The 27,138-nt window shown below is 50.8% G+C and overlaps 2 protein-coding genes across 8 annotated transcripts in view; one reads left to right on the top strand and one right to left on the bottom strand.

Moving 5' to 3' along the window:
• Window positions 1–4,081, top strand: part of SLC41A3 (solute carrier family 41 member 3) — a 68,903-nt gene extending 64,822 nt beyond the window's left edge. For all 6 annotated transcript variants that reach the window (XM_021098942.1, XM_021098940.1, XM_021098938.1 and 3 more), the window contains 2 exons: window positions 1,808–1,956; window positions 2,757–4,081. In XM_021098942.1, the coding sequence (XP_020954601.1) occupies window positions 1,808–1,956; window positions 2,757–2,948 (341 nt within the window). In that variant the 3' untranslated portion in view covers window positions 2,949–4,081. The remainder of the gene's footprint in view (window positions 1–1,807; window positions 1,957–2,756) is intronic.
• ZXDC (ZXD family zinc finger C) overlaps window positions 3,632–27,138 on the bottom strand; it is a 32,246-nt gene continuing 8,739 nt past the window's right edge. Inside the window, 5 exon segments of one of the 2 annotated variants that reach the window (NM_001244222.1) lie at window positions 3,632–4,851; window positions 5,686–5,787; window positions 6,471–6,601; window positions 22,717–22,801; window positions 24,188–24,876. In NM_001244222.1, coding sequence (NP_001231151.1) covers window positions 4,765–4,851; window positions 5,686–5,787; window positions 6,471–6,601; window positions 22,717–22,801; window positions 24,188–24,876 — 1,094 coding nt within the window. In that variant the 3' untranslated portion in view covers window positions 3,632–4,764. 2 annotated transcript variants of the gene reach the window in all.

The raw sequence follows: 27,138 nt of genomic DNA, 5'->3' as shown, positions 1-27,138 counted from the left end.
CAAGTATGTTAACCCCTTCCTATTTCTGCTTGTTTTAGCCTGATAGTCATATAGTTTCAAACGCATTTTAAAAAAAGTCTAGATTTCCTACTCCCCCATTTTGATGTCCTTTTTTTACATCTTCATATTTATCCTTTTGCCATTTCTTGTGTCAGTTGTCATTTTTACAAATAGGTTTGTTTTTTTTTTCCTTTTAGATCTGTATACTGGGTTATTTAAGTGAATATTTTCCACTTGTAATTTCCTCCATCCAATATCTTACTTCTTTACTCCTATTTAGAGGAGACCTTTCAGTATGTTTTTTTTTTTTTTTTTTTTTTGCTATTTCTTGGGCCGCTCCCGTGGCATATGGAGGTCCCCAGGCTAGGGGTCGAATCGGAGCTGTAGCCACCGGCCTACGCCAGAGCCACAGCAACGCAGGATCCGAGCTGCGCCTGTAACCTACACCATAGTTCACGGCAACGCCAGATCGTTAACCCACTAAGCAAGGGCAGGGACCGAACCCACAACCTCATGGTTCCTAGTCGGATTCATTAACCACTGTGCCACGACGGGAACTCCTCAGTATTTCTTTTAGAATGGTTTAGTATTGCTGTATTCTTTTAGTTTCTGTTTGTTGAAGGAATTCTTTATTTCCCATTCTTTTTTAAATGATAATCTTGCTGGGTAGAGTATTCTAGGCTGCGATTTTTTCCCTTTTAGAAATCTTAATATATATTGCCACTTTCCTGTGGCCTGTAGTGTTGCTCTTACTGCCTTTAGAATCCTCTCCTTTTCATTAACTCTTACCATTTTTACTATGTCCTGGCCTGGGGGTGGGGTTCTGTTTGGGTTGAACTTGTTTGGGGCCCTCTATGCTCCCTGTATCTTTATCTGTTTCCCTTAGATTTGGAAATTTTTCAGCCATGATTTCTTCAAATATATTTTCAATCCCCTTTTATCTTTCTTCTCTTCCTGGTATCCTTGCTATGTGTAGAATTGGCCCTTTATATTATCCCGTAGATCTCTTATATTGCTTTCATGTTTTTCCTTTTGGTTTTCTGTCACTATCCTCAAAGGAAGTTATTCTTGCGGCAGGCCCAGGCCTCCTCCCAGGTACCCTTGGCCATGCAGTTCGGCTCCCCAGCCTGTGGAGCACTCACTGCTCCATAGCCCCTCAGCCTGTCTCCAAACAGCCAGCCCTAGTCCTCTCCCCAGAACTGACCTCTGGAGCCTGAGTCTCAGTGCCCAGCCCCATCCCGAGCGTCTCAGGCTGTGGTGTCCTGGGAGGTGGTCTAAGTAGTGCTCTCTCTGCTTTGTCCTGCTCAGTCCAGCTGCTGCCTTTTTCTCTGTGGCTTTGGGGTCCCTCGTCTCGGCTGAGTTCCCCGTCAGTTAGGTGGCTTTCCAGGGTGTGGGTTCCTTTCCTTTTTCACAGCTCCCTCTCAGGAATCAGCACTTTTTTCCTCCTTTTTCTTTTTTTTTTCCTTTTGCTCTACCCTGTTAGGTAGAGCATTTCTTGCACTTTTGGAGGTTTAAGGTCTTCTGCCAGCGTTTAGTAGATGTTCTGTGTGAATCATTCCACATGTAGCTGTTTTTGATGTGTTTGTGGGAGAAGGTGAGCACCACGTCTTTCTCCTCTGCCATCTCAATCCTGCCCCCGTTTCTGCTGCTTGATTCTGGTTTTGCCCTCTTCCCTGAAACACTGGCTCCACACAGGAATGTACTGCACACACCTGTGTGAGGATGGATGTGGACGCCTCATGGAGTCTTAGTGCCCAGAGACCTCTGCTCCAGCAGCTCACCACACCTCCTTGGCTGTTTATTCCAGAAATCAACTCCACGTCAGCCCGAGTCCTGCTCTTCCTGGTGGTCCCAGGCCATCTGATCTTCTTCTACATCATTTACCTGGTGGAAGGCCAGTCCGTGCCAAACGACAGAAGCTTTGTGGTGCTCTACTTGCTGGCAGGCCTGGTCCAGGTGAGACTGCATCCAGTGGGGGTCCAGCCAGCTGAGCCATCCTGGGAGAGAGGCTCCTGGACACGCCGGCACAGCCCCTGGCCATCCAGAAGGGGAGTCAATTTGTCCAAGCCCAAGAACATGACCCAGAAACACTGCACATTCCTCAGTAGTGGGTCAGAGCTGTGGGTCAGAAGTGCAGCATTGCCATGAAGCCCACAGTGGGTCCAGCTGATAAGCTGGGCCGTGTGTGTGGCTCTTACCACACGGAGGATGGAAGGGGCAGGGTTGCTGGGCTTGACAACCATGAGGACATGAATGAAAAATAAGGCTGCTGCCTGCCTTAGGGCAGTACCCTGCAGGCCCTCTGCTGAGACTAGCTGGTGGGTGTCCCATGAGGGTGACTGCAACACATCCATGATCCTGGGAAACTGTTCAAAACATGGGCAGGGCAGGGGCAAAATCAGCCTGGAGCAGGGGCAGTGGAGCCCTGAGACCTACCAGAGCTCCTGTAGCCTTCGCAAAGGGCCAGCTTTCCAGAGCTGCCATGAGCAGGCCTCCAGCTGATCCAGACTGGAGTCCCAGCCAGACGGTGCCTAAGGCTCCAGTGGTGGGTGGAGCCAGTGCAGGTGGGCAGGGCTGGGGAGTGTCCCCAGGGGTGCCAGGGGTAGGGCAGGACCACAGGGAGGGAGCAGGCAGTACACGAGCTGAGCCGAGGGAAGGGCCTAGGGCTGACATGGCCATCTCGGGGTCTGCTCCTGCAACCTGGTTTCTTGGCTTCTGCTTGTCACTGTTTCTTCTTCCTGCTTGCCTCGTGACAGGTGGCAGTCCTGCTGTATCTGGCAGAAGTGATGGTTCGGCTGATGTGGCGCCAGGCCCTGGACCCGGACAACCACTGCATCCCCTACCTGACAGGGCTGGGGGACCTCCTGGGGACAGGCCTGCTGGCACTCTGCTTTCTTGTCCACTGGCTGCTGGTGGGCACCTTGGAGCCAGTGTCTGGAGCTTCCTAGTATACGCGCTGCTCAGCGTCACCTCCCCTCATGCCCGCAGGAATGCAACAATTTCCTCCCAAGCTGGGCCCTCAGGGCAGCTGACACTGGCCTCTGTAGGGGCCTCTGCCAGTCTGCCCAGGAGATGCACACAGTCTGGGCCTGGGGGCTGAGCCCATGATGGAGCTAGTGCATATGTGCACATGTACCAGGGGCAGGGCGGTCTGGTCTGCAGACACTCCGCTGAGTGGATGCCTGCACTTCTACGGGTGGCTGGCACTGTCTTGAGCCCATGTGACCCAGACTGGGGTGGGGCAGGAAGGAGGCCCTCTGTTCCCAAGCCTCAGGGTGCTAAGCATAGGCATCACTGCTGTCTGTGCAGAGTGCAGCCCCGGGGTGGCTGCTGGGGGCTGTGGACGTGAGCACCCTTCCCAATACAGGCTTTGATCACACCCTTTTCTGCTCCCAGCATTTCCTCATCTCTGCTTGCTTTTTCTCCCTCACGCATTTTTCCCCCCTTTCTTTAAAGCAAAAGTCCTCTGCTTAGATTTTTAATGATCAGGGGAGTGTAAATAAAACTGGAACCCCAGTTCTACTCTGAGGAAGGTGCGGGATTGGCCCCAACACAAGAGGGGTTGGCGAGCTGGACGGATGGAAGAATTATTACTCTTGACTGGAGAAAAAAACAGCATTAACCCCCTGCATGGCTGTACAGAACCTTTATTCATGTGCGCTGGTGTCGGGCCCAAGGTCAGCAGGGGCTCCGAACCTAGGAGATTAGTCAATTCTGAGCACTTCAGGTGGACACTAACTGAGGCATGAAGATGAAGGGCCACCACACAGCCTGGAGGGGGACAGTGTGGCATGGCCACTGGACAGCACAGAACTGCCTTGACATAGCACAGAGTTTTGTGGTTAAGAACCCTCTAGAAATGGGGACACCCCCCACCCTGCCCAGGATGGAGAGATCACGCTAGAAAGCTGGAGTCACTATAAAAACTCAAGATACAAACTGACAAGAGTTTGGATGACTTCAAGTCTGAGAATCAAACAGCAACTCGAATAAATACTTCTAAAGACCCCAGGCAAAAAAACCATTTCTGAGAGACCCTGTGTGCAGTCCGTGAATGAACAAATAAACATTTGCAAGTTTGGGTCTGGTCTCCTTTTACCAGAGACACCACTCTACAACACCGGGCACCACGTGTGCACACCTACAAAAGCAGCCCCATCACAGCCCCACACGAGCTTTATGCTCTCAGAATGTGGCCTTGCAAACCACTATCCAATTACCACTAACTGCTAACACCCAAATACAAGATTTAGAAATATCTTTTTAAAAGTTATGAGTCAAAATTCAATCTATGCAGGGGGCTCTGACAGAACTGGGGGCTGTTTCACCCGTCCAGTGCCTCTGACACCACTGCTGCCTGGTCTGCCAGACACGGGCTAGAATTTAGCTTCCTTGACAATGGGCCCCCTGCCTGACCTTGACCTCCACGGGGGGGGGGGGGGTGCTCTCAGCCAGACCCTGACCCTGAAGCTTAAGACCCATGAGCTTTCACTGCAGCTGAGCCATCTGGCCAGGGGCCTGCAGCTGTTCGGGCTCGGCAGGGCCAGATGAGGGCCACGCACATGGCCGCTCAGGAGAGGCACGCTTTGCACAGAGCATCCTTGCCTGACCCGAGCATCTGCTCACACAGGCAGTTTCAGGTAGTACAGCCCCAAACTGGTTTCTGATACAACATAAGAAAAACAATTCTGACAAATGAACCCCAAAGTCCCAAAGAATGAGGCTGGCGTCTGAGTGGCGCCCTCGGCCCAGGCAGGGCTGCTCTCACTGCGGGTCGCGCAGGCTGGCCGTGCTCCCCGAGCGCTGCGTGTCCTCAGGCCCGGCAGCCCCTCCAGCTGCAGGAAGCACCTCCTGCAAAACCAAGCAGAGCAGTGAGCGGGCAGCTGGAGCCCCTGGCTCGTCTCCACTGAAAAGCTTTGCTCTGCCCCTTGTTAAACATGTGCTCTTGAAGGATGAAGGTAAACATCAGCACAGGTAAGGAGAGGTGGGCTCAGTCCTGGGCCACAGGTGTCCTTGACAGGACTGTCCGTGTGTGACCTGTGACCCTCCCATCACCCACTGCCCTTTGCTGACGGGGCTCCAGCCACACAGCCCTCCTCCGAGCCACCCACAGGGTCAGGTCCCACCTTTCTCAGTATCATCCTAGGCAACGTGAGGATGGTGTGGAGGGGATGGCAGGGAGCTTCCTCAAGCTGCTGCCAATGCCCTGCAGGTCACCCTCACCCAGCAGTCAGCCCCCCATTGGCACTCCATTCAACCTTTATTTCTAAGGTTATGGAAGACGCTGGCCAGCCCAATTTGAACATAAGAAAACCAAAATTACTACTCATCGTGATTTTTAAATACGTCTGAAACTTGATAAGCTAGATGCTTTGATTATTTTATATCCAAATCTGATTTATCCACTGGCCCCCGTGAGCTCCGCCACTCCCTCAAGCCAGGCACTTGTTTCCTCACAGGCTGGGGTCCTCTCAGTGTAAAGCACCTGACAGCTCCTGTCCACAACGACCATTAGATCTAAGCTTCATCCTCAGCTTATCTCCATCACTTACCCCCTTTTCTAGAAAGTGGATACACACTCTGGCAACCCACCCAGTGAGTCTGCCATGAGGCCATCTCAGAGACAAGCCTGGAAACCAGAAGCTTCGTAAGCCTAAACAAACCCAAAGAGCCAGGGGCGCTGACCTGGAGGACGTAGACGGGAAAATCGATGGCGAGCAGGGGGCGGAAGGCAGAGGGCTGGGGGCTGAGCGCCAGCGGCAGGCCTGCTTCACCCGCAGGGTCGTCCTGGGGAGGCAACAGCGCGGTCAGTGGCTGAGGGCGGCAACAATGCTCCTGCCACCTGGAGACACAGCTGAGCCAGCCCACCCCGTCTTCCAGGAGACCCACACCTGGACCAGGGAGGGCCAAGCCAAGCACACAGAGGGCTCTCAAGAAGCGGTGGGGGGGGGGAGGCAGTCAGAGCTGTCTGTCCTCAGCGTCAGGCAGCAAGTGATGGAGCCTGGAGGTGGCCATGCCCGGCAAGCATTCTTGGAGTGGCTGCCTGCTATGGGTACCTGCTGGCTGGGCACAGCGCAGGAGATGGCCAGCCCTGCCCTGCATGCCAGAGAAGAAAAGTGGGAGACAAACCCCTAAAGGCCCTGTCTTGGCCCCATAAGGAAAGAAGTAGGTCTGCGGGGCAGAGCAGAGAAGGGAGTCAGACGTGCTGCTAGGCACATACAGCCATCCGACCATGGTCTGGCCAGGAGTGGAGGGCTGTCCACACTGCACAGGGCCCTGGCCTGCACACGGGGAAAGCCAGACCCAGGGCGCATGAATCCCAACTGAGGGGCAAGTGGACGTGTGTGGTGGTGGCGGGGAAGGGGGGAGAAGATGGTTCTGCAGAGACCACGCGGGCACAGGACAGCAAGAGGAAGGCGCCTTGGAGGGGCAGCGCTCCTGCCCAGCCCCCTGCCCTGGGTGGCCCTTACCTGCAGCAGCTGGACCTGGACGCTGGGCACCACGAGGCTGCCCCACACCCAGCCACTCGGGCTGGCAGGCACACAAGTGGGGCTGCCCGGGTCATCATCTTTCCCTCGGGTCTGAGCTGGCCCCGTAGCTCCTGAAACACACAAGGCACATGCACTGCTCTGCCTGCCCTGCTGCCTGAGGCCCACAGATGCTCAGCCACATGGCGGAAGGACCTGGACTCCAGTAGGAAGCTGAACAGACACCCCACACGCCTCTCAGATGGCGCTCGGGCCCCCATTGCCCCTCTCAAGGCCAAACTCCTCCTCACCCAACAACCCAAGCGACTCCGACATACAGCACGGCGGAGCTCATGGGCGACAGGGGAAGCCACAGAGTAATAGCCCAGGCATCTGGACACCTGCTGAATGGCTCCTCTGTCCAGCATCTTTCACAGAAATCATCACTTCTCTGGTTTCATACCAGTAAGGAGGCTTTTTTAAATTAAGTACAAAGAAGATGGACAACTCCAGACTCCCAGAAAGGGTTTCTCTGACACACTCAGGAACCTGGGTCTCAGGAACCTGGGACCCTGCTCCTCATTCTGGACACTGAGCCAAGCCCTGGCCCAGTGCACACCTCCAAGCATGCTCACTGCAGGTGCCAAGGTGCTCTTACTGCTGGTGGACACAAGCATGCAAACGGCTTCTCATCAAGTTCTTTTCACAACAAATATCATACACACTAAAAAGAGTGTTAAATGCTGAACTTAACGAAATGAAAACAAGTGAGACCAACCAACCTGCTAAACCTCTAGAAAACAGTCCGTGAAAATTTCTAATTGATCTCAACTTGAAAAAAAGATGAAAAACACAAAAGGCTGGATGCTTGTTTAGTTTTCCATCTGTTCTGACAGCACAGCTGGCTCTGTCGCAGGGGTCCGCCTGCAGCACCGCCCCCAGAGCTGTAGCCCCAGCATCTGCCATCCAGGAGCCTGACCTCGTGACTGCTCTGGCTCCTGGAAGGGAGGAACTCAGCGTGGTGCTCTGTCCTCCCAGGGCACGCTGTCCCAGCCTCTCTGGGATTCTACCTGAAAACGCTTACGCCCTGAAGTCTTTTAATCTCCCTAGCACAGCATCCTTTCCTGCAATAAAAATATGTACATAAATTGAAATCCACTTAATTTTAAAGTTTATTTAAATACACTTTCTGGGAGTTAAAGTTCTTCATCTGAAAAACTGAGTTACCATTGCAATTATTAGTGATGCAAACCCAACCAAAATCGCAAGACACATCAGACTTCAAAAACTATGAAAAATTTAAGTAAAATTGTAATGAAAATGCATCAAGGAGCACGTGGCTGATAGGCAGCTTCCAGGCAGCTCTTGTCTGGGCACTGCTGCACTCAGCTCAAGAGGATAAACACCTTTACCCGCTGGGGCCATCGCAGCGTGTGTTGTCACACACTCCCAAAGGCAGACCGTGCCGTCTGGGGACGTCGTCAGCCCTGCAGACGGTTAGAATGGGCCCTGTGCCCTGAGCTGGTTAGAGAAATCTGTGTCTGGGAGCCTGCAGGCCCGCAGAAGCAGACCAAGGTCTCTGCTCGGAGCCCACGAAGACCATGCAGCTCAGGTCCTCTGCAGTAGCGGCTGCCAGGGCACCTAATGCCATGTGACTGACTTAATAAACCGGTCAAAAGGAAAACCAAACACGCTCTTGCACAGTGGAAATCCACAAACTCCTACTGGGCAAAGTAATCTTCGCACAGACCTAAATTTAGCTTCAATATTCTCCATGTGCTCCAATAACATCCAAAATGCTCATTTGTGCTGGAGAACCTGAAGGAAGGGAGAGGACTACAGCTGCCCAACCCCAACCCCAACTCCAGACAGGACATTATCCAGGCCGTGAGCTGGAAGTGAAACAGAGCTGCTCATGGACAGGGTCACCAGGCTCCAGGAAGGCACCACAGCCATGCCTTGGGTCTGGCCCCCCTTAGGTTCGTATCCCAGAACACAGGGCATCAGCAGCCACGCCCCAGGTGGCCTCGAGGACATGGAGGCAGCGGGGAAGGAGCTCCGGGATTCTACCTGCTTCAGCAGGTACCGACTTCCCACTGCTGGACAGCAGGCTGCAGGGTGGCTGAGCCTAGAGCCCAGCCACTGGCTGTGCACTGGGTGAAGCCCAAATGCTTTCCAGAGCCTCAGAGACAAGCCCACAACCCACACACAAAGACAAAGGCGTGGGGGGCTCCCTGAGCACTGCGAGCCATGTGGCCTGCATGAGGTGTGGGCTACAGAGCAGCTGTGACCCACCACTGTCCTTGAGAACTGTTCTGCCAGGTGTTGGGCAGTGCTCCAGGGCTGTGCAGCTGAGCCCACATGGACGGTCCTCAGCAGATCCGAAGCGGGGCCTGAGGCCACATGCGGCCACCACAACTCTCCTCCTGCTCCAGCACCACATGCAGAAGGTCTGTGGTCCAAGTCTGAGGGTTTCTGCGAACGTCAATTATGAGCCAACACCCGGGTGCAAGGGACAGAATCAGCCTTCCAGGCCCTACGGCCTCCACCCTCATCTGTGTCCTGAATGGAACTCGGGTACCTTTCCCAAGGCCGTCACCCACATGCAGGAAGAGCCGGCAGTGGCCATGGGCAGCCCACCCAGCGGCGCAGGACTCTAGCCCATGGGTGCTTGTACCACTGCTCAGGTCTCCCTGCTGCTTCACAGGGAGTTGGGTCAAAAGGCTGTGACGAGTTAGAGGGTCTGCATCAAGGCCTCCCTCTGCCCCCGTGTCGTCATCGCAGTTGGGCCCAGAACTCACAACCTCTCCCACAGCTCAGCCGCCATGCTGACCTTGGTCCCCTGAAAAACACCCTGCTCCCCCTGCCTCCTCCACTGATTTCACAAGAGCAGCTGGAATGACCCTTTAAAAACTACCATGTCCCTTTTCTGATCACACCCTCTGATGCCCCCACCCAGCTCTCAGGGGAGCCCAAGTGCTGACGCCGACCTGGAGGCCCCCCCAACAGCTGCAGACATCTTCAAAAGTGCTGCCCCCCACTGGACAAAGGCCCCGGGCTGACTGCACCCTGGACTCAGGCCCCACATGCAAGGGGGGGTCCTTCACCCCCACCTGCCCACGCGGCTCCCACCTTCCTGGCGGGGCTCTGCCTGCCCTGTGAGCCTGCAAACATCATGGCCCCCTCCTCGTTCGGTTCATGTTCGCCCTCTGATTCAGTTTTCCTTGATCACTCCACCATCAGCGGTGTCCCCACCAGGCCAAGGCGTCGCAGGAGCCTTCTCCCTGGGGTCTCTCAGGCCAGTCCTGCCCTCTCCTCCCTCTGGTCCTGCTCACCTGTGAGATATGGCTGTTCCTTAACTCCAGCTCCATCGGGAGGGGCACTCTCTCCACTGTTTCCTCCGAGCTGTGGCCACACCGGACACTCGTGCGGCCATACCTGGGCACCAGGATAGCTTCTCAGCCCCTCCATGCCCCGTGGACCCTTCTAGCTGTTCCATAAAGTCAGACTGCCTCAGTTACTGTCTGCCTCCTCCCTGCAGGTCCAGCTCATTTCTTCTCAGTTTATCTCAATGGTCAGAATCTCCAGAACAAAGTTAAGCCCCAGGTGACAATGGTGGTGACTGCAGTTCCCGAGTCCATACAGGAAGCCCCTGGTGACTCAGCATGAAGGGTGGGCTTCGCTTCTGGCTGCAGAATTGTCATCACATTCCTGTTTCCATCAGTAACTTTTAAATAGGTGGAGATGGAACTCCCTGGTGGCTCTGTGGGTTTAGGATCTGACACTCACTGCTGTGCCATGGGTTCGATCCCAGGCCTGGGAACTTCTGTAAGTAAAGGGACCTGCTGAGCAGAGAGCCAGCCCCACAGGCACCCGTTACAATGGGAACCAAGCAACGGACCCTGGTGTGCGGACAGCCACAGCTGCCTGGCCCACCCCTGGACAGCAGACTAAGCAGTCACCAGATGCCCAGTGTGCTTTCTGGAGAGCGTCCCTCTTGTTTCACAAGTCCCTGTCCGTGCTCACCCCTGGGGGCGTTCCCACAGCCACACTGCAGCGGCACTGACTGCACACACCCCACAAGTGACCGCCGGCAACAGCAGCCTCGGAAATGCCAACTCCAGCCATGCTCTCCAACTGGTGACACTCTCCCTTGTGAATGATGGTGATTTCTGTCTTCTTGAAAATTATGCATTTCGTTGCAGTCCTCCCATTTATTCTTATATAGTTTCCACTGAATCTGTGGGATTCACTCGTGCTTTCCATCTTTGTAAAACTGTTCAGATAGAGGTGAAACAGCAGCCCAGAGGCTGTACCCACTTAAGGCTGTTTTGTTTGGGCCACAGAGAATTTTCTTTTCTTTTTTTTTTTAATCTGAGTAGGTTTTCACACTTTAGCATCAAAACCTGGATTTCTGACTCTTCTTAGTTTGTTCTTTTTCCACCGTGAAGGACTCAGCTCCCTTTTCCGTGTTGAACAAATCCTCGTGTCCAGGCTGCCGCCTGACCTCTCACAAGGAAAGACTGACGGCAGGCAACCTGGGTGGGGAGGCAGGGCATGTGAACTGCGCGGTTAAGCCCACAGAGCCGAGGAACGGCTTTGGTTACCAAGAGCTGCTGGCTCAACACACTCGTGTCTGACTGAGCAGCCACTTGTTCCCTGTGAGGCTCTATAATCAGCTCCTGTTTCTTCTGTCACCAGAAAGCTCACCAAGTTTTCTGTGGCTTTCCAAGAGGCTTTTGCGTTCTCTTCTACCACACTGTGGCCAAACACATGTACTGCCTAGGGGTTTTTCCTCAAGACGCGGCTATGGCTTTCCTGATGGCTAAGGGTTCAGTTTCACTTCTAATAAATATCTAGGATCACAGAATAGAATCTATTACGTCAACTCTGGTAATCCCACCGTCGACATCTTTCACAGCTTCTCTCCTTGATCTGCACGTAATTAAATCAACAAACATTGCTTGTTTTTATGGATCCAGCTCTCCTGGAGTTCTATCAGTTTTTACTTTGTATTATTTGATATTTAGGTTTTCCCATCAATATGCACAGAAATGGTCACAAGCCATAGTTCTGCTGATTGTGAAGAGCAACCAAAACCAGGAACAAGCTTCTCTGGCGCAACTGTTTTTCTCTGACTTCTATGCTTCTGAGTATGAACCTCTGCTTTGTAACTTCTGTTTTTTGTTTTGCTCATCTTGCCTTAATTCTAACCTTCTAAATACTTCTGCCCAGAAGATGACTCTGCTGAACAATGTGTGGTTGAGACTTGGTGTTTCGACTCAAGTCTAGACAGGGAGTGGCACTCACACTTTTCCAGGCACAGACGTGGGTCCTGCTGTCCATGTCCCATCCGGCTGGCAGAGTGCCATATGCTTTCTGACCTTCCCTGCCCTCAGAGAGAGCACACGTCCATCCACAGTTCTAAACCTGGTGACTTTTTTTGTATTTTAAAAAAAATTTTTGGTCTTTTTAAGGCTACACAGGCAGCATATGGACTATCCCATGCTAGGGAGCTACAACTGCCAGCCTACACCACAGACACAGCAAAAAAAAAAAACATCAGATCTCAGCCACATTTGCAACCTATACCACAGCTCATGGCAACACCAGATCCTCAATCCACTGAATGAGGCCAGGGAGCGAACCTGTATCCTCATGGATACTAGTCAGGTTCATTACCATTGAGCCACAATAGGTACATTTTTTGGTTACATTTTTTTTAAAAACTTATTTTGCAAACTACCGTCTTCAGGAATAAAAGTTTTGAGGTGGGATCAAGATGGTGGAGGAGTAAGACATGGTTCTCACCGTTTCTTATAAACACGACAACAACAACAAAAAAACATCTATGGGAGTTCCCATTATGGCACAGCAGAAACAAATCCAACTAGTAACCATGAGGTTGCAGGTTTGATCCCTGGCCTCACTCAGTGGGTTAAGGATCTGGCGTTGCTGTGAGCTGCTGTGTAGGCTGGCAGTTACGGCTCCGATTCAACCCCTGGCCTGGGAACCTCCATATGCCACGGGTGCAGCCGTAAAAAGCAAACAAAAAAAAACAAAAAAAAAACATCTACATGGAGAATGATTCACGCAGAACATCTACTGAACGCTGACAGAAAATCTTAAACCTCCAAAAAGGACAAGAAACTCCATGTAACTGGGTAGAAAAGAAAAAAAGAGAGAAAGAGAAAGGAATCAGGATGGGACTAGCACTCCTGAGAGGGGCTGTGAAAAAGGAAAGGCACCCACACCCCGGGAGCCACCAACCAAAGGGGAGATCAGTAGAGACGGAGGACCTCAAAGCAGCAGCTGGACCGAGGAGGGCAAAGCAGAGAGAGAGGCACACAGACCATCAGTACCACCTGCCAGGACACCACAGCCTGCTACGCTCAGGCAGGGGCTGGTCACTGCTCAGGCTCCGGAGGTCAGTTCAGGGAGACGACAGAGTTAGCTGTGAGGGGACAGCCTGAGAGGTGAGGGAGTGGTACACCACGGGCTGGGGAGTGGAGCACCACAGCTGAGGGAGCTCAGGAGGGGGTCTGTGTCTGCAGAAGAAGCCAGGCGCCATTGTTAGGGAGGGAGAAAGAAGGAGGGGTGGACTGGATAGGAATAGCCTTCCCTGCACGAATGTGCGCAGACTCTTGGAGGGCAGAGCTATGGGTGGCAGCACCTCCTATGTGGGCTAAGTGCAACAAGGCACTTTTTGCATGGTCCGCAGGTGGCAGGGATAAATTCAGTCATCTCAAGACTGTAGAGATGGGCATATGTGAACGGGCTCCACCTGCGGCCCCAGTCACTTCAGAGGTCAGCACAGAGGGCACTGGAACCCAATGTTCCTCTCACTCCCCTGGGAATGCTCAGGCCCTATCACAGCCACTGCCAAATGCTCCAAGAGCTGCCTATACCTGCCTGAGGGTCACTGTCACTTCCCAGGGCCGGGCAAATGGGAGTAGCCTATGCCACCTTCCCGCAGGTCCTTGTAACTATCAAAGGCCCAGTAAGCAGGCACTGGCCACTAGAGCTGCCCACTGCCCCCATCTCCCTGGGAGCACACGCAGCCCCCTATCAATGGGATACCAGCCTGCTCACACTGAGGAACAAGACAGCAAGCATCCAAAAAAGTAGCCCTCACACCAAAAATAAATAGCAAGCCCTCACAAAACACCCAGGGGCACACTCGCATATAGATAGCCCTCCGAGACTACAGCAGTGTTCCCTAAACTCACAGAATATCAGCAAAATGATTATCAGCAAAATGAAGAAGCTCAGGAACCATTCCCAGTTAAAAGAACAGAAGAATACCCCTGAAGGAACAAACAATGAAGCAGACACTGAGATCAAAAAGGAGACAGTGAGGAGTTTCCATTCTGGCTCTGTGGTAATGAACCCGACTAGCATTCATGAGGACACAGGTTCGATCCCTGGCCTCGCTCAGTGGGTTAAGGACCCGGTGTAGCCATGAGCTCTGGTGTTAGTTACAAATGTGGCTCAGACCTGGCCTTGCTATGGCTGTGGTGTAGGCCCACAGCTGCAGCTCTGATTTGACCCCTATCTGGGAACTTCCATATGCCACAGGTGCAGCCTTAAAAAAGAAAAAGGAGAGTGAAAATATAGTAGTAATTAAGAGTGGAAATGAGCAGCAATGCAGATTCCTTTAGAAAGGAACTAGAAAATATAAGGAGGAGCCAAGAAAAATTAGAAAATTCATTTGCAGAGATGCAAGCTGAGTTAAAGGCACTGAGGAGCAGAATGAATAATGCAGAGGGACGAATTAGTGACTTGGAATACAGAATAATGGAAATCACCCAATCAGGACAGCAGACAGAAAAAAATGAAAAAAACGTGAAAACAATATAAGAGATCTATGGGATAATATAAAGGGGGGGCCTATCTACGCATAATAGGGATTTTAGAAGGAGAAAAGGGAATTGAAAATATATTTGAAGAATATTAAGGCTGAAAACTTTCCATATCTACATGAAACAGATATCAAAATAAAGGAAGCACAGAGGGCCCCAAGTTGAACCCAAACAGTGCTACACCAGAACATTTTATAATAAAAATGGAAAATATTAAAGATAAAGAGAGGATTCTAAAGGCAGCAACAGAAAAAAAAAAAGAGTTAATTATAAAGGAACCCCCTTAAGGCTACCAGCTGATTTCTCTACAGAAACGCTAAAGGCCAGAAGAAAATGGCAAGATATAGTCAAAGTGTTTTTTTTTTCCTTTGGTCTTTTTGCCATTTCTTGGGCCGCTCCTGCAGCATATGGAGGTTCCCAGGCTAGGGTGATGGTAGCTTCATAAAATGTCTTTGGAAGCGTCCCTACCATCACCCTAATACCAAAACCAGACAAAGATACCACCAAAAAAGGAAACTAGGGCAGAATCTTTGATGAATATAGACTCAAAAATTCTCCACAGAATTTTAGTCAAACAAATCCAACACATTAAAAAGATCATATACCACAACCAAGTGGGATTCATCCCAGGTTCACAAGGATGGTCCAACATACACAAATCAAAGTCATACACCACATTAACAAAAGAAAAGTCAAAAAACACATGATCATCTCAATAGATGCAGAAAAAGCACTTGACAAAATCCAACATCAATTCATGATAACTCTTACCAAAGTGGGCATAGAGGGAACATACCTTAACATATTAAAAGCCATTTATGACAAACCCACGACGAATATAATACTCAATGGAGCAAAGCTGAAAGCCTTCCCACTAATACCTGGAACAAGACAAGGATGCCCACTCTCACCACTTTTATTCAACACAGTATTGGAAGTCCTAGTCATAGCAATCGAACAAACAAAACAAAAGGTATCCAAATTTGAAGAAAAGAGGTAAAACTGTCACTCTATACAGATGACATGATACTATACATAGAAAACCTAAGGGCTCCACACAAAAACTACTCAAACTAATCAATGAATTCAGCAAAGTAGCAGGATACAGATGAACATTCAGAAATGGGTTGCATTTCTGTATAGTAACAATTGAGTATATGGTAAAGAAATATAGGGAGTTCCCTTTGTGGCTCAGTGGTTAACGAACCAACTAAAATCCATGAGGATGTGGGTTTGATCCTTGGCCTTGTTCAGTTTCTTAAGGATCCAGCTTTGCTGTGAGCTGTGGTGTAGGTCACAGACATGGCTGGGAACTAGTGTTGCTGTGGGTATGGTGTAGACAAGCAGCTGTAGCTCTAATTTGACCCCTAGCCTAGGAATCTCCATATGCCATGGGTGTGGCCCTAAAAATCAAAAAAAAAAAAAAAAGGGGGAGTTCCCGTCGTGGCGCAGTGGTTAACGAATCCGACTAGGAACCATGAGGTTACGGGTTCGGTCCCTGCCCTTGCTCAGTGGGTTAACGATCCGGCGTTGCCGTGAGCTGTGGTGTAGGTTGCAGACGCGGCTCGGATCCCGCGTTGCTGTGGCTCTGGCGTGGGCCGGTGGCTACAGCTCCGATTGGACCCCTAGCCTGGGAACCTCCATATGCCGTGGGAGCAGCCCAAGAAATAGCAACAACAACAACAAAAGACAAAAAAGCAAAAAAAAAAATAAAATAAAATCACATCCTCAAAAATTAAATACATAGGAATAAACCTGATCAAGGAGGTGAAAGACTTATATGCTGAGAACTATAAAATATTAATCAAGGAAATTAAAGAGGATTCAAAGAAATGGAAAGATATTCCATGTTCTTGGACTGGAAGAATTAATATTGTTAAAATGGCAATGCTTCATAATACCCAAAGCAATCTACAGATTCAATGCAATCCCTATCAAATTAAACATGACATTTTTCACAGAACTAGAACAAACAATCCAAAAATTTACATGCCAAAGTATTCCTGAGGAACAAAAACCAAGAAGGAAGCAACAAAAACCAAGCTGAAGTCTCCCAGACTTCAGACAATATTACAAAGCTACAGTCATCAAGACAGTGTGGTACTGGTACAAAAACAGACAGACAGAAAAATGGAACAAAATAGAGAGAAATAAACCCAGAAATAAACCCAGACACCTAAGGTCAATAAATTTTGACAGAGGAGGCAAGAATATAAAATGGGAAAAAGACAGTCTCTTCAGGAAGTGATGCTGGGCAAACTGGACAGCCACATGTAAATCAAGGAAACTAGAATACATCCTCATACCATGCAGAAAATAAACTCAAAATGGCTTACAGACTTAAATATAAGACAAGACACCATCAAACTCCTAGAAGAGAACATAGGCAAAGCATTCTCTGACATCAACTGTACAAATGTTTTTTTAGGTCAGTCTCCCAAGGCAACAGAAATAATAAAAATAAATGGGACCTTATGAGCTTTTGCACAGCAAAGGAAACCATTAAAAAAAAAAAAAAAAAAAGACAAAATTACACAATGGGAGAAAGTAGTTTCAAATGATGCAACTACCAAGGGCTTATCTCTAAAATATACAAACAACTTATACAACTCAACAGCAAAAAAACAACCCAGTTGAAAAATGGGCAGAAAAACTGAACAGACATTTCTCCAAAAAAAGACATAATGGATGGCCGAAAGGCACATAAAAAAATGTTCACCATCGCTAATTATTAGAGAAATGCAGATCAAAACTACATTGAGGTACCAGCTCACACCAGTCAGAATGGCCATCATTAGCAAGTCCATAAACAACAAATGTTGGAGAGAGTGTGGAGAAAAGGGAACCCTCCATTCCTGTTGCTGGGAATGTAAATTGATACAACCACTACGGAAAACAGTATGAAGTTCCTCAGAAAACTAACTATAGAAACTACCATATGACCCAGCAATCCCACTCCTGGGCCTATATCCAGATAAGACTTTAACTGAAAAAGATACATGCACCCCTATGTTTATGCCAGCACTATACACAACAGCCAAGACATGGAAATAACCTAAATGTCCATCAAAAGATGAATGATTAAGAAGATGTTGTACATATACACAATGGAATACTACTCAGCCACAAAAAAGAACAAAATAATGCCATTTGTAGCAACATGGATGGAACTAGAGACTCACACTAAGTGAAGTAAGTCCGAAAGAGAAAAACAAATACCATATGGTATCACTTATTTCTGGAATCTAATATACAGCACAAATGAACCTATCTATAGAAAAGAAATAAACTCATGGACTTGGAGAACATACTTGAGGTTGCCAGGGGGAAGGGGGAGGCAGTGGGATGTCCTGGGAGTCTAGGATTACTAGATCCAAACTATTGCCATTTGGAGTGGATAAGCAATGAGGTCCTGATGTATATAGCACAGGGAACTATATCCAGTCACTTGTGATGGACAGTGATGGAGGATAATGAGAAAAAGAATGTATAGGGGATTCCCTTCGTGACACGGCAGAAGCGAATCTGACCAGGATCCATGATGATCAGGGTTCAATCCCTGGCCTTGCTCAGTGGGTTAAGGATCTGGTGTTGCCATGAGCCGTGGTGTGGGTTGCAGACGTGGCTTGCATTTGGCATTGCTATGGCTGTGGTATGGGCTGCTGGCTGCAGCTCTGATTCAACCCCCGGCCTAGGAACTTCCATATGCCACAGGTGCGGCCCTAAAAAATTGACAGAACACTGTAAATCAACCCTAACAAAGAAAATTTTGAAAAATTATAAAAGTTTCTCTTTTACATTGAGAATATATTCTTGGTTTACTTTGACGGGGAACCTCAATACTAAAAGAAACTGGCAAATTTTATTTTCACTACTCAAATAGCAACCCAATGGGAATAGTCTTGGATTTTAGACCCTATTCGCATTTTTCACGTCATTTAGGCTACGCAATTCCTAAGAATCAACACACGCTTTGCACTGAATCTGGTTGACAGCATGAAGCTGACAGTGTTTACACAATATGAGTCCAATGATAGCCCTGCTACCTGCAACTCCTCTGTTCTTGGACCTGTTACACCATATCTCAAAACCCAAAAAGCTTCAGAACCCAGGCTTTTCTTGTTTGGTCCCCAAAATAATGCAGCAGCAACACATGACCTGACCACATGTGAGGTCTGCTTACATTAAATGTATCTCAGTACAAAATGCCAACAAAGAACTTGGCGTGATGAGGTACAGAACATGTGTGCCATCCTCCAGAGCCAGCAACATGGCTTGCGGGTGTTTGACTATGTCCCAGCACTGCCTGCCTGGCGTCCAAGGGCAGTGGTGCCCAGGGCGACAGGCAGCAGCACACACCCCCATGAGGCAGGCTCCCCGGAGAACAGCTGATCCAGGGCTGGGGCAGGGTGACACCTGATGAGCCTGGCAGTGCTGGGAAGTAAGGGCAGTGCCTCCCAGAACCAGGATGGTCCAGAGGGCACAAGGATCCAACCTAAAGGGCTCCCAGCAGCCAAAGCTGGAGCAGTTCTACCTCTAAGCACGCGCTGATATCAGGGAATGAACAGAGGGGGAGAAGGCACGGCTTTTCCTACAGAGAAATTTTTGTTGGTGGTGGTGGTGGTGGTGGTCTTTTTGCCTTTCCTAGGGCCGCTTCCACAGCATATGGAGTTTCCCAAGCTAGGGGTCTAATCAGAGCTGTAGCCACCAGCCTACGCCAGAGCCACAGCAACACGGGATCTGAGCCGAACCACAGCTCACGGCAACACCGGATCCTTAACCCACTGAGCAAGGCCAGGGATCGAACCCGCAACCTCATGGTTCCTAGTTGGATTCATTAACCACTGAGCCATGACGGGAATTCTGATGGATACAGAAGGAGAACAAGGGAAATGGAGAACCGCCGTCAGAAGACCCAGTAACAAGGGCACAGGCAAAGCTACCCTGCAGTGCCAAACAAGTGTGGGGCCGGGAATGGCTACGTGCATGGTGCACAGGCTGCAGTGACCTTGCCTGATTCCTGGGAAGGCACCTCAAGGCCCCAGGGACATGCTGCTGGCAGTTGGGGCACCTGCAGACAGTCTAGCAACATGACAGGGTGGAGGCCAGGGGCCGCTGGACCTCCTGAGGTGGCCACGACCATGCCATGGAAACCAAGGTGTCTGGACACGGGCCACACAGCCAAGGAGAGGCCTGCTGGCAGCTTTGCTAGGGGCTGTCCTCTTCTGCGACTCACTGCTGTGTATCCCGTCGCTGAGGTGATCCATGGCCCTGAGTTCTGGGCTCTTCTAGAGACCCAGTGAGTGCAGTGTTGGGGAACCCCTCGCACCTGCAGCCGCACACAATCTCCATGCAGCCGCTGCAAAAGAGACGCTCGCTGATTAGAGGAAAAAGCCACTTCCCCTTGGAGAACCTGCAGACAACCCCTCAGCCCGGGGTCAAGGTCAGCACTGCCTACCACACATGCCCCAACCAGGTGCTGAGAATAGGGCTCTGTACGTCCGTCTACACAAAGCAAGCACAGTCCAACCACGAGAAGCACCAGACAGGCCCAGCGGGCAGAACGCACATGCATGAAGGGCCTACATCTCTACGAGAGCAGCCTGAAAGTCAAGGGAGAGACAGACTAAGGACTCAATCTGGGACCCTAGGCAGAAGAGGACCCTGCAGGCATCGTCATGTGCCAGTCAGGGGACCAAGGGCCCGATCCTTTCCCAGCTGTGCAGACACGCATGACCTCGGGGAGCAAAAGGGGAGGCCAGAAAGGGCACCACAACTGGGGACACTGTGCATGGAAGGGGGGTTGCCGTGAGTCTAAAATTCCAGCAAAATGAAATGTCAGGCTGGCCCTGAGGGTTTAGAAAAGAGACACGGGCCTGCATTTACGGCCCTCTCTCTGTTGGCTATTCCAGGACTTCGAGGGAATTTCGAGGAGGACATGAGGGCCAACGTGACCCTTCGCACTTAAACAAGAGCACTGTGCCACTGTCTTCACGTGCGAGGGCTGGATACTGGACAGGTTCCTGGTTCCTACTTCCCTTACAAGCCAATAAGATGTTTAAATCAATGAGTGTATGAAAACACCCTGACCGCCCGGGGAGGATGCAAAGAAATCAGCTGGCTCATTATAAAGAGAAAGACTCAGACATTTATCCTGACTTTCCTGCATGAGAAGTATTCCAGATTAAAGTGAAGAAAGAACAACATCCTCCTGCAGCCCCTGATGAATGAACAGGTCTAGACTTCAGGCATCAGTGGCTGCCAACCACCCAGCAGGGCCCCCAGACCTCCCTTCAGCCACAACAAATCCCCGGCCCTAAGGACAGATTCACAGGAGACATGGAGACAGAGGACCCTGTTAACCTGAAGCAATCAGTGCCGTCTAGACCCGCCAACCTGACCTGACAGACTGCACAGGTTTTGCAACACAGGCACACACACACACACACACACACACACACACAAGGGCGAGGGATGGCGGAGGAGACACCTGAGTGTGAAACAGACCCAAGACGTACGGCAACAACCATAAACATGAGCCCGACTTGGGTGATTCGAACAAACAGATTTTAAAAACATTCTCTGCATGTGAGGAAGTCCCCCTGTGGCACAGCGGGTTAAGGATCTGGTATTGCCACACCTATGATGAAGGATGCAACTGTGGTGTGGGTTCGATCCCTAGCCTGGGAACCTCCACAGGTCTCGAGTGAGGCCAGAACCAAAAACTATTCATTCATGGCACCTGAGACAAACAAAAACCAGAACATGTGTCAGACGCTGACTTCAGGGAACTGGGGGCTGTTAACTTTCAGAGTGCTGGAAATACCAGCTATGTTATTTATTTATGGCTGTTTTATTTATTTATGTGTCTTTTTTAGGGCCACACGGGTGGCATATGGAAGTTTTCAGGCTAGGGGTCCAGTTGAGCTGCAGCTGGCAGCCTATGCCACAGCCACTGCAACACAGGATCCAAGCTGCATCTGCAACCTATACCATGGCTCATGGCAATGCCGGATACTTAACCCACTGAGCGAGGCCAGGGACTGAACCTGTGTCCTCATGGTTACTAGTCAGATTCGTTTTCCTCTGATCCACAGTGGGAACTCCTTGGCTATGTTTTCAAGTGTCCTTGTTTTTAAAACAATAATGCCAAAATACTGCAAAAACAATAAAAAAACACAAATCTGTCTCTGCAGACACCACCCTAGCAGCGCCCCTGGTGGGGCTTGCAGCACTGTCCCTGGAGCTGAGCACTGGACCCTCACAAGCTAACCCTCCATGATTCTGCCACCACCAATGTCCATCATCTCTGCAAGTTCCACCTGGGCATCGAGACGGCAGGGGCCCCTCCTCAGCCACAGGGACAGTGACAGGCACCCTGCTCAGTGGCCACAATATTTGTTTTAATAAAACTTGGAGTTCCCGTCATGGCACAATGGTTAACGAATCCCGACTAGGAACCATGAGGTTGCGGGTTCGGTCCCTGGCCTTGCTCAGTCGGTTAAGGATCCAGCGTTGCTGTGAGCTGTGGTGTAGGTCGCAGACACGGCTCGAATCCCACGTTGCTGTGGCTCTGGTATAGGCTGGTGGCTGCAGCTCCGATTAGACCCCTAGCCTGGGAACCTCCATATGCCACGGGAGCGGCCCTAGAAATGGCAAAAAGACAAAAAAAAAAAGAAAACTGAGTGAGGGAGCCCCCGTCGTGGCTCAGTGGTAATGAACCCGACTAGTACCCATGAGAATGTGGGTTTGATCCCTGGCCTTGCTCAGTGGGTTAAGGATCCTGGGTGGCTATGAGCTGTGCTGTAGGTCTCAGAAGCAGCTCAGATCTCACATTGCTATGGCTGTGGTGTGGGCTAGCAGCTGCAGCTCTGATTTGACCCCCAGCCTGGGCACGTCCATGTGCCACAGGTGTGGCCCTAAAAAGCAAAAATTAAAAAAAAAAAAAAAAAACCTGACAGAAAATAGGGCATTATTGTTATTTTAATAAGCAGCCATGAGATCAAGAACAGAAAGATATAAATAGTATATTGCTAATCCTATGTACCCTTGGATGTTTTAAAAATAAATTTTAGATAAATTACAAAAGAAAAGTGACTTAACAAAATAATGCTATTTGAAGAATTCAATTACCCTTTACAGAAGGACTGACCGCAGTTTCCTTGAAGTGCTGTGTCCACTACCCCATTTTCAGGATGAACAAACGAGGCTACAGAACAGCAGTCTGGTTTGGTCCACTTAGCGTTTCTCAAACATTCCAAAAAAGCTGCTGATATTTACAGTGGGAAGAGCTCCTGAAGTGGGACCACAAAGCCGCCCACCGCCGCCGGCTCCACAGGCCGCCCCCACCTGAGCCCGGCCTGGGCCGCCCCCGCACACAGCCTCACCTGCGCTGCTCCCAGCTCCTTTCTGCTTTATTTTCTTGGCCAGTTGAATGGCTCGGGAATCAGTTCTTGCTGAGCCCCCACCTTCCTGAGACCAAAGAGAAGCGTGTCAGTCACCGGATCCAGACGACAAAGGAAGGGGAGCAGGGCACTACCTCCTGAACAGACTCCAGCAAAGGCTCCCAGGGCCAAAGGCCACGTCCAGTTACAGCCACAGCTGAACGGAATCAGACTTGGAACAATATACATAACTTTATTATCCAGAGAAGCCAAGTTTATTCCTCCAAAGTCTAAAACATTAAAATATTTTACACGGAGACTGTTATAAAGTGACTTACACTCTTCTGTGCCATCTGAAACACCCAGCCCTCCCCCACCCCCACCCTAGTGACCAGGATTAACCTGGCACTTTTCAGAACATGCTACAGGAGGCCTGCTGGGCAGCCCCGGGGCCTGGGTCACACCCTGCAGGGGCTGCTCTGTCCTGGGGCTTGACTCCGAGTCTGACGAGGGCAGGAGAGCAGCTGCATCACTGACTTGGGAAGCTGACTGAGGGCACCCACGCTGGACCTGGACCCCGGAGAACACCCAGCCAAACCCCCCCCCGCCCCCGTCAGAGGCTGTGCCCTGTGCTCACAGCAGCCCATGTCATACAGTGAGGACAGAACCAGTCAGGCCTTGCCACTGCCAGGCAGAGGCCAGCAGAGGCGTGCCAGGCTGTGCTTCTCCGCTGAGAGCGAGCAAGCCGAATCTGTTGGGGGGGGGGGCACGTCTCTCACAGGCAAAACCAATGCAAAAGATATGCTTCTCGTTAAATCGTGGAAACCTACTTGATCTTTCCCATCTGAGGCTGAGGTAACTCTCCTGGGAATCCCTGGCTGCACTACCTTCAACTGAGGCCTAGTGCCTGCGTAAGTGACGTGAATGCAGTTAAATACCCCCACTGCTGAGCCTCCCGACTGGCACAGTGCCCTCCTACCCTCCAGAAGCAAAGGCTCCAGAGCACACCCTTGTTTTCCAACAATTCTAACTTAAAACTCTGCATTGTTTTCATTTCCATTAAACATTTAGAAACAGCTGATGTCATGACTCCATCTGAGGGCCTGCTATTACATGACAAAGTCAAATGCAGCATGGTCAACATTATCCAATACCCCAGCTTTTGGCAGGAAAAGACGCACAGTATCACCAATTCACAGAATTCGAAAAGACCTTAGAAATCATGTAGCCAAAGCCCCTCATTTTAGAAATAAGTGAGAATTTAAGGCTCAGACACGTTAAGCGATTTGCTCAAGGTCGTAACAACTCATCAGTTCCAGACTCAGATCTGAATTCAGATTTCCGACTTGTGGCCTGGGGCTCCATCCTTCTGCAAACCAGGAAGAAGTCTGCACACAAAGGGTTAATCCGGAACACCATCACAGCAGAGCCAGAGGGGAGCTAAGTGGTGGTGAATGAACAGAGCACTTCATACCAGGGAGAGGCCGCTGGTCCCCGCACCAAGCCCCGCGTCTGTCTGGGGCCCGTGCTCCTCTGCGGGGCTGGACAGCACAGGCCGAGGCGCCCCTCTGCTTCGCTCCTGCTGCCTGATGGTGTCGGGGCCAGGAGGCGAGTCTGCTTCCACTTTGATGGGAACCAGCAGCTCTGGGACACTGGTGTTTCCCTGAGTGCTGCTGGCAGAGGCTGGCATGCAGGTGTTCGCTGCCGAACTGCTGCCGGAGGTCAAAGCCGGTGGGTCCAGGCTCAAGCTCTTCACAGGCACAGCCACCAAGCAGCCCAGCGCTCCTGCGCCTACACCTTGCGTATCGTCCATGGCGAAGCTGCGCTGCTGGAGGACCGTGGCCGCTGTCCCAAGGACGAGGGGGCTGTCTGGGCCTGGAGGCACGTCACTGTGGGCCACCAAGACCAGCGGGTCCATGGGCCCTAAGGAAGTGTGACTAGTGGGCAGGTCCCCTCCCAGAGAGGAGCTCATGGAAGTCACATCAATCGTCAGGATCCCAGCGCTTAGCGCCTCGTCAGAGGCCCCAGCGGCACCGCTATTGTCACCAGGCGTGTCGGAGAAGAGGAGTGCCAGGTCCACGTTGCTGAACTCGCTCTGGCCTGGGCCACTGAGGTCACTGCTGGGCGTAAGGGCACTCGGAGCTCCTAGCGGAGGGAAGAGGTCTGGAAAGGAAGGACATGCCAGTCAGCTCCAGCTGTCTGTGCCCAAGATGTCAGCAAGCGACAGAGAAAGGGACAAGTGCTGATCCGTGTGCACCCCTGCCCAGCCCCCGAAGGCAGCCCGCACACAGTAGGAAGGCGCTGCCGACTACACACCAGGCCTTGAGCACAGCCTGCCCCAGGGACTTCTGCAGACTGAGGCAAGGACGAGTCCACGTGACTTTCCAAGTCACAATGCCCACTACCAGGAGAGGCCAGGCCTGAATCCTAGTCCTTCTGGCTTCAAACTTCTTCCACTACCCCACAGCCCCAGGCCACAAGCCCGCACACACCAGGACAGGCTGAACCTGGCTCGGGATATTTCTGGAACCAGCTACGTCAGCCCATGTCTCCCCCAGCTCTCTGTGCACTCCATGACCAGGGAGGAAGTGGTGGGAAACCTGCCTGCCTGCTGCCTCTGGCCGGGAGCAGGGCCTGATCCAGGAACCCCCGGCCTCCTCCATGGAGCTCCTCCTGCGGCCCCTCTGCCCTCTGCCACTCCCCCTGCCCCAGGCTGCAACCACCCTGTCTGGACGGTGGGCAGCAACAGCAGGAACAGGAACAATTCCTGCAGCTCCCGTCTCACTTGTGCTTAATCACTGTCGCAAGCCCCTTCCAATATTTGATCATCTGCTAATTAAGTAACTTCAGTAATCAGAGTACCCTTGGGGGAATAATGAATATTAACATACTTTAAAAATGTCACTAATGGGGGTTCCCATTGTAGCTCAGCAGAAATGAACCTGAGTGGTACCCATGAAGACATGGGTTTGACCCCTGGCCTCACTCAGTGGGTTAAGGATCTGGCGTTGCCATGAGCTATGGTGTAGGTTGCAATGTGGCTCAGACCACACATTACTGTGGCTATGATATAGACCTGCAACTGCAGCTCTGATTCGACCCCTAGTCTGGGAATTTCCATACACCACAGCTGTGGCCCTAAACAAAAGTCAGGAACATTCAAGCTGCGGGTTTTTAATATGAACACCTGATGGTCCCAGATCCCAGGACTCCTCAGGCACCAAGCAGACAGGAAAATGGAAGCACAAGGAATCTGGCAAAGGAGCCAAGTGAGGCCTTGACATTATTCTCGCCCTCAGAGTCGAGGCGCCAGGCCTGCCCAGGGCGAAAGGTGTGCCCAGCCTTCGGTTGTCATTCCCAACCAAACATTAGCAGACTGCCTGAGATGTTGCTAATGCAAATCTAGGGAAGAAACAGACTCTAGACACTGAAAGTAAATAAATGACAACCAAACTCAGAACTCGCCTTCTGTAACTGTCCTATTACTTCAAAATTTAAAAACCGGATCAATATGTTATTGCTTCAATAATCATCTAGTACCAAGGAAACATTCTGGAAGAAATGGCAGTGATTCTCTGATGTTAAAAATGGGAAACCGTCTCTTTCAAAACTTCCCAAAAGTTCCCTTGACTATCTTGAAGACTCCACCCTCTAGGAAGAAATCAAGAATAATTACCTTACACAGACAGATGGAAGTTTGCGCGTGAATTTCCTATTTAGATTTTCTTGAGGGAAGGGGGGCTGTGCCCACAGCATGTCGACGTTCCTGGGCCAGGGATCAAACCCAAGCCGCAGCAGTGACCTGAGACCCATCAGTGACCAGATCCTTAAGCTCTGTACCACAACTTCCCTATTTAGCATATTATTTTTATTTTTTTGCTTTTTAGCACCCCATCTGCAGCATATGGAAATTCTCAGGCTAGGGGGTAGGTCGAATCAGAGCTGCAGCCACCAGCCTATACCACAACCACAGCCACAGGGGATCTGAACTGCATCTGTGACCTACATCACAGCTCACAGCAAAGCTGGATCCTTCATCCCACTGAGCAAGGCCAGGGATCCTAGTCAGGTTCTTAACACGTTGAGCCACAAGGAGAACTCCTTATTTAGCATATTAACAACTCTAGAAATACCTACTGAAGACCTGCTATGCGCAAGGGCCACACACTCAAAAATCATTAAACAAACACTGACATAGAGCGCTCAGCTTAAGGCCACACCATGACCTCACTCCAGCACCTCCTACCAGTGTGACCTCAGGAGTCTGCATTTCTGCCTCTGCTTGTCAGTGACAGGGCAGTCAGGAACCCCCAATCAGGACCACTGAGGGGCACTCCAACAGCCAATCCATAACTTGGTAGAGGCAGTGCACTATAAACAAACAGACACTTCCCAGCACCTTTTTCTCAGAAGGAAAGCCTCAGA

The sequence above is a fragment of the Sus scrofa genome, chromosome 7 (assembly GCF_000003025.6).
Source record: "Sus scrofa isolate TJ Tabasco breed Duroc chromosome 7, Sscrofa11.1, whole genome shotgun sequence".
NCBI classification, from domain to species: domain Eukaryota; kingdom Metazoa; phylum Chordata; class Mammalia; order Artiodactyla; family Suidae; genus Sus; species Sus scrofa.
Note: the sequence above shows the minus strand (reverse complement) of the source record. Positions and strands in the feature narration are given on the sequence as shown.